We start from the raw sequence: 6,976 nt of genomic DNA, 5'->3' as shown, positions 1-6,976 counted from the left end.
CTCACCAGACAGAGAGAGACAGAGAGACAGAAAGTGAGAAATCACCCCCCGCAGGGAGGATGGCCACACCACAATCCGTTCTCCATGCTCCTCTCAGGATCTTGGGCATGTGTGCACACACACCCAGCGTGAGTTGAAGCCACCGGCTCCGGGACTCGAACCAGGATCGACTACATGGGAGTCCAGCAACACAGCCATTATGCTAACTGCTGGTCCCGATCCTAATTTTCTGATTTAGAATTTTGAGGCTGTTATACTTCAGGCAGAATACTGAAAATAACTCAAAAGTCTAGAGCTGACTGGAAGCTGTGAATACTGCAGCAGTCCCTCCATCCCCGGTCTTTATTCTAAGTGTCTTTTACTACTTTGTGACAGTCACATGAGTGTCTTCTATGGAGGGCTGAAGATGCTGGCTTTGCCTCTACCCCATCCACAAAGCAGCTCAGCAGCACTGCGCGTCCTGTCTGACTCTCGTTTCTCTATCGATTGCAGGTGCACCGTGCCGATGCGGGACAAGGAGGGAAAACAGGACTACAGGTGATTACTCCTCACGTCTGAGAGCGTCCCAGGTCGCAGCTCGGGGCGTGTCTCAAATCCATCTAAAAATGAGCACCACAGGCTGGCCTCATGGCACGGTGGGTGAGGGAGCTGGACCTCACCTGGCCCACCACGTGGTTCGAATCCCAGCTTGGAAAACATGCCGTGTGTGTGCATGCAGGGTGAAAGGATAGAGAAATGGAGGAAGAGGGATCGCAGCATGCCCAGGCCCTTCCGAGGGTGCTTTCTCCTTCTCTGGAGAGTACACATTGCCCCCTGGCAACATTTTTTTAAAAAGTCAACACAGTATGGCCGACTTCACCACAGCTACAGGGCATTGCTCAAGGGAAGCTGGATCCCACGCGGTGACTGCGGCTCCAATCCCCTGCTCAGTCCCTCTGAAACACACTGGGTGTGTGTGTGACCCAGGATGTGACAGGCCAGAGAGTTGGAGGACAGGTCCACAGCATGGTCAGATCCTCGGAGGGCGCCCCTCTGTCTCACGCTTGCACGCACATGCATGTGCTCTATCATGAATAGAGAAAGGAGTGGTTTTTAAAATAAGGAGCCGACCTCATAGCGCAGTGGCTAGGTATGGTGCCTTGAGAGCCAGATCCTGTATGACTGACTGTGGTTTGAATCCTGGCCCCAGCAGCTTGAAAAACAATGTGCACAAGTGTGTGTGTGTGCACGTGCACACACGTGAATACGTGTACATGCTCAGACCCAGACTACTGATGGGAAGGAGAAGTCGAGGAGCAGGAACTGTGCTGTGACCACAGCCCTTGGGGGGCGGCTTTCTGTCTTTCTCACCTCCTCTCTGGCCAGGACATGCATCTTCTGTCAGTTAATAAAAAATCAACATAGTGGTCCTAGACCGTTGTTAAGAACCAAACTAAAACTCACTGTTGTTGGCATGAAATGGAAAGAGGGTTTTTAGCTCATTCTCTGTTAGCGTAAATCATCGTCCACTATGGGGGTGCAGGACAACCACATGTGCGATGAGCAAGTCGGGGGACCTGCCCACCCGCCACACCTGGCAGAGGTCGCGACTTCCCGTGTCGTGTGTGCCCTGAGCGAGGGGATGCCGTCTTGGTTTGGTAGCCCCGAGTGCCTGTGTGATGGGCTCCAGCCGTGGGAAGACGCTTGTCCACTGCTCTCCGTGACAGCGCTAGGACGATGGCAGTGCTGGCGGCGCCTGGCCTGCCCTTCCTCTCACACTCAGTGACACAGCCAGTCCCGCTCAAAGCTCCTTGACGAAAAATGTGAAAAGGCCTGTCTCTGTCGCTGGCAGTTCCCTCCAGGCCTCGAGCGATGTTTTATTGATAAATTAATTAAGCAGGTGGGATTTAATATAGGATCTGCAAATAAAGCAACTAATACAGATAAGCTTAAGGTAGGCGGAAGCTTTTATGTTTCCCGTCGAATTGAGCAGATTATAACAAACAGCAGAGTCGTGGAAGTGAGCCTCACCTTCGGGAAGGGCAGGAAGATGGAGGAATAGCTGCTTCTGTCGGTGGGGATCAAATGTGGCTAGGAGGGAGAGGAGTGAGTCCGTAAACCCTTAGAGTGAACCTCGCCCGGGGACTCCTGTCATGCGACTCTCAAAGTCAAGATCCTTTGAATGGCGGTGACCTCCTAGGCTCTGCCTGTCCTTCCACGAAGCTGCTTTGTTCGAGCGTGGTCGCTCCCTCCTCTCTGCAGCTTATCTGCTGTGTGGAGCTTGGCTTTCAACTCAGCCGGTGACTTCAGCTCCATCCCTCACGTTAACAGACGGACAGTTCCAGGAAGCCTCCCCTTGGCGTCCCCTAGCTTTCAGAAGTCAGACTGATGCATGGCGGAGCGCGCACCTCTGATCCGCTGCCCTCGCGCCGCCGTCCCTTCTCGTGCCTGCTCTTACATAAGCCCTGCGGCAGTCTGGGCGGAGGGGAAGCCTTAGCGCTGGGGCAGGGCAGGGAGGGCTGGCTCCGCTTCGCCAGAGAGTGTGCGTGCTGCAGCTTCCACAGTTGTAAAAAATTAACTGACTTTATTTTTTACAACCCTTTTAGATTTAAAGCAAAATTGAGTGGAAAGTACAGAGAGTTGCCATGTACTTTCCATCCCTAAATATCACCCCCCCTGCAAACACACACACACACACACACACACACACACGCATGCGCACACACATGCACAGCTTTGCCTTTTTTTTTTTTAGGTTTTTGCTATAGACAGAGACAGAGAGAGGGAAAGGAAGAAATCACCCCCCGGAGAGAAGGCCATGCCTCAGCCCCTTCTCTATTCTCCTCTCAGGATTTTGCATATGCACGCACACGTGTGCGCGTGATTTTTCAAGCCTCTGGATCTGAGACTTGAACTCAGCTATGTTGGAGTCCAGTCCCTTCACCACCACACCATCTGCTTGCCCCAGTTCACCTTTTTATTTAAAAATTTTGCTAGAGGGTGCATGCACCCTCCGGATTGAGACACAGACAGAAAGAGGGAAAGTGAGAAATCACCCCATGGGGGTTGGCCACGCCATAATCCATTCTCTTCTGTTCTCCTCTCAGGATTTTGGGCATACACGTATGCACATAGCTGTTGTGATTTTCAAGCTGCTGGGTCTGGGACTCGAGCCACGCAGTCAGCCATGTGGGATCCAGCACCTTAACCTCCGTGTCACCTGCTGGTGAAGAGTCAACTGTTACCTGCTTGTCACGTCAGTGCGTGCGCGTTACGAACCGACGTGGCTCCTTGCTAGCCGAGGCCTTTAGAGTACAGTGGGGTCCCCTCTGGTGTGGACTGTGGGTTTTGACCTAGTGTAATGACGTGTATACATCGTCACTGTGTCACGGTCATTCCGGTGCCCTAGAGATGCCGTGTGCTCCCCCTAACCACCCGCCCCTCCCTCTCCTCCAGCTGCCACATCTGACTTAGACAAAATCCAGTTATTTCTCCAATCTTGCGAGAAGAACATTTTTCCTTTGCTTTTTCATTTATCATACAAATGCTGGTAAAATTAATGGAATGTGTAAATGAGGACAGGGCCTCTCTCTCCTCCTGTAAGTAAGTTTGTTGTCATTGGCTCCCAAGTTTTTCCAGCCCGTGTCTTTAGGAGTAAACCTACGCTTTACCCACAGTTATGAAGCGCAACGTGGCTTCAATCCTGCGTTATGCTTATTTGCTCATCGTTATTTTATAAGCGTGGGGTGTGGAGGGTTTGGTGGTTTTGACACTGACAGAGACTTCCCTGGGCGCAGAACTGGTAACTGTGGGACCTAAGACACGGTGTCCATGTCACTGGGAGCTGGTTCTCTTCATTCACGCACGCCCTCCGGATTCAGGCCCCTCTGCCCTCTCTGCCTAGGTTCATGCCGGAGCCCAACCTGCCTCCTCTGCGGCTCTATGACGACGCCTCGTCTCCACCTGCAGGCACGGCCTCCCAGCAGGTGGTCAACATCGACCGGATTCGAGAGACGCTCCCCGAGCTCCCCGGAGTCACCCGAGAGAGGCTCGTGCGGCAGTACGGGATGCTGCCGGAGCACAGCTTCACCCTGCTGGTAGGTGCTGACTGCCGCAGCCCGCCCGGCCTGCAGAGTGGGCCGTGTCCGACCGAGGCCCCTCTGCACGGTCGTCTGCTGTGGGTGCCGAGCAGAGGGGCCGGTTTCTTCGGTTGTGTTCTAGGTGCTTCTGGAAAGTCAAAGGTATAGCAGCTTTTTGCTCTCTGGGCTTGATCGTAAATGCTTCTCATAAAGCCAGAAGAAACTCATGCCTGTCACCTCTCCTGTGTGGAAGGGAACGGCTGCTCAGAGCAGCCGCAGAGGCTTCTGGAAGATGGTCCAAACGTTTTGGATGAGCGTCTTCCCGTGTGTCTGCAGGACAAGAGAGAATCGATAGAGAGGGTTTCTAGGTGTCTGGCGGTATCGAACCATGATGGGGTCTGGCATGGTGTTAGTTCTCAAAAGCCAGCTGGTTTATAGTTGCTCCAGCCATGGCAAAGAAAACATTTATTCCACCCCAAGTAGCAGTCCTCGGAGGCTGGCGAGTGCATCTAAAGGGGCCATTAGAGATTCTGGCACCGCGGAGATGTGCTCCGGGATTTTTCACCCTTTTCAGAGCTCCGCGGGGCTCTGCGTTTCCTTTGTCATGGCAACATTAAAGTGATACGGCCTCGGCCTCGGGGAGCCCAGGCGTTTGTCACAGTTGTCTGCCTCTCCTCTGTCGGGGAGGGAGCGGAAAGTTTGCTGCTGCATCATTCCAGGGGGTAGCTGTGTGTTTGCCGCACTCCTCTTCCGGAGTGGCGGAATCTAGGGAAATCCGGTATTTCCTCTGTAAATGATCAGTAGCAGCCATGGAGGGCCGTGAGACCGTGTATATATGTCTGTCTGTACACTGTAGCAGCAGCCCAGCAGTTTATAGAACGAGGCAGGCAATGGGCTGTTTGCTGAGTGAGTGATCCTGTCGTGCTCAGCCATCACTCAGCTGCTCTGAAAAGTACCTAGAGTCTTACGTGGAACCTCCTCTTGTACGGGGGCACGGCGATGCGGTGGCTGGCGGGCCGGAGCGAGGATCGCAGAGTGGCAGGACCTTGATGTGGGTGTCTGTCTCTCTTCTCTCTTCTTTCTCTAGGGGGAGAAAAACAACTTAGAAAAGAAACCCTCTCACTCCCCGTAATGATGAGGCATGCCCAGTTATTTTTGTAGCTCTCTGGCGGAGTTACCCCCTGCCTGCCCTGTGTCTCCCTCCTACCTCTGTGGCGGCGGTGTCTCTGTTTTAATTATTGATTAGTGTGTGTTGCTCAGCACCTTGAAGGCAAGGACTGTTGCATCCTCGCTGGAGCCCGGCAGAGGTTAGCAGAGCCGTGCTGAGTGCCCAGTCTCTGCCTGTGTGAATCAGCCTCCCAAAGAGTTGCTCCCAACCCAGAGCCTCCCACAGTATGTGTGTTTCTCTGAGGGTGCTGGAGCAAACCGAGCTGCAGCGTTCCACGTCTTCCCCGCCGTCGAGACCACTTGAATTTCCTGCTTACTTGAAATACTGAGTCCCAGACCTGCATTTTATGACTGTCATGTCGTACAGGGGATGGAGGACGGGGATCAAGGCTTCTCAGCCTCAAAGGCTTCAGTGACCGCCTCCGCTTGGCATGTGACCACCTGGACAGAAACCAGCCCTCTGAGTTAGCGTGCAGGGAACCAAGGGGTTTTTTGGGCCATTTCTTTGCTTAAGGCTGACATCAGAGAAGAATTCACTGTCACATTACAAATTCTTTTTGTAAATCATCTTTCTCCATAAAAACAGTAAAAGGACCTTCCAGAATCTCCTCTCAAGAATATGGCTGGGGGCCAGCAGGTAGCATTGTGGTTAAGGCACTGGCCTCCCACATGGTCGACCACGGTTTGAGTCCCAGACCCAGCAGCTTGAAACACACTGGACGCATGCGCGTACCCAAGATCCCAAGGAGAGTGAAGGAGAAGCAATTGCAGCCTGACCGTTCCTTCTGGGGGGGTGATTTCTCACTTTCCGTCTCTCTGTCTCTCCAGCAAGTGCACATACCCCATAGTAAAAAAGAAAAATAAAAAAGCTGTTTCTTTTCGCAGGGCATCATGTGAAAACGGTGCCCCTGTGAAGAGCACCTGCCCAGGGTCGCCACACGCAGTCCTCCATGAGCACGTGGGGACAGTGCCCGCCTCACCTCATGGGCCTGAACTCTGGGGGGCAGGGATGTTTCCATATTCCTGTCTGTGTCCCAGTCTGCATTCTTGTCTCCTTCCTGTAGCCCCTGACTAGGTGTTTGCTGAGGGGTGGCAGATGAGCGAATCTGCATTTGAAAAGCGGAAGGCCCAGTTTAGGGACCTGCCTTTGTTTATTTAGTGCCACAGCCCACTAGCCTCTCCTGTGTAGCAGGTGCTGAGAAGGGGACAGAGGGTGTTTTATTTTGCTTTGTTTTAAAAAAAGATGTTTCTTTTGTCTTCCAAGAGTTTATATATAGGGGCTAATGGGTGGCGTGGTGGTTAAGGTGCTGAACTCCCACATGGCTAACCATGATTTGAGCCCAGACCTAGTAGGTTACCTTCTCGCTTTCCCTCTCTCTCTCTGTCTCTCTCTGGTGAGCGTGCCTATAGAAAAACTTAAAAAATAAACAATATGTGTGTGTGTGTGTGTGTGTGTGTGTGTGTGTGTGTATGTAATTTTCTTTTTGGTCAATATCCAATTTCAGTTCCAGCAATTTCTACCTGAATGACCTGGGTTACTGTTCTTCTCAGAGCCTGTTGTCTCATATGTTAAAAAGGGCTGAAAACAATAACCCGATGGAAAAACGGCAAAGGACGTGAGGGATAGCCTACCAAAATAAATAAATAAATAAATAGATTAAAATGGCCATACAACATTTTTAAAATGTTCAGTTTTACTCATTAGAGAAATGCAAATTAATGGCAAAAAAAAAAAAAAAAAGAAAAAGGTG

At 51.9% G+C, this 6,976-nt stretch overlaps 1 protein-coding gene across 2 annotated transcripts in view; it reads left to right on the top strand.

Annotated features, from left to right (window-relative positions):
* The window catches only part of GATB (glutamyl-tRNA amidotransferase subunit B), a 101,260-nt gene that overhangs the window by 56,899 nt on the left and 37,385 nt on the right, over positions 1–6,976 (top strand). For both annotated transcript variants that reach the window (XM_014590999.2, XM_006156867.2), the window contains 2 exons: positions 493–537; positions 3,884–4,076. In XM_014590999.2, the coding sequence (XP_014446485.1) occupies positions 493–537; positions 3,884–4,076 (238 nt within the window). The remainder of the gene's footprint in view (positions 1–492; positions 538–3,883; positions 4,077–6,976) is intronic.

Source organism: Tupaia chinensis, unplaced genomic scaffold (genome assembly GCF_000334495.1).
Source record: "Tupaia chinensis unplaced genomic scaffold, TupChi_1.0 Scaffold000521_1, whole genome shotgun sequence".
Taxonomy (NCBI): Eukaryota; Metazoa; Chordata; class Mammalia; order Scandentia; family Tupaiidae; genus Tupaia; species Tupaia belangeri.
The sequence above is the reverse complement of the archived record's forward strand: the minus strand, read 5'-3'. Positions and strand labels throughout refer to the sequence as shown.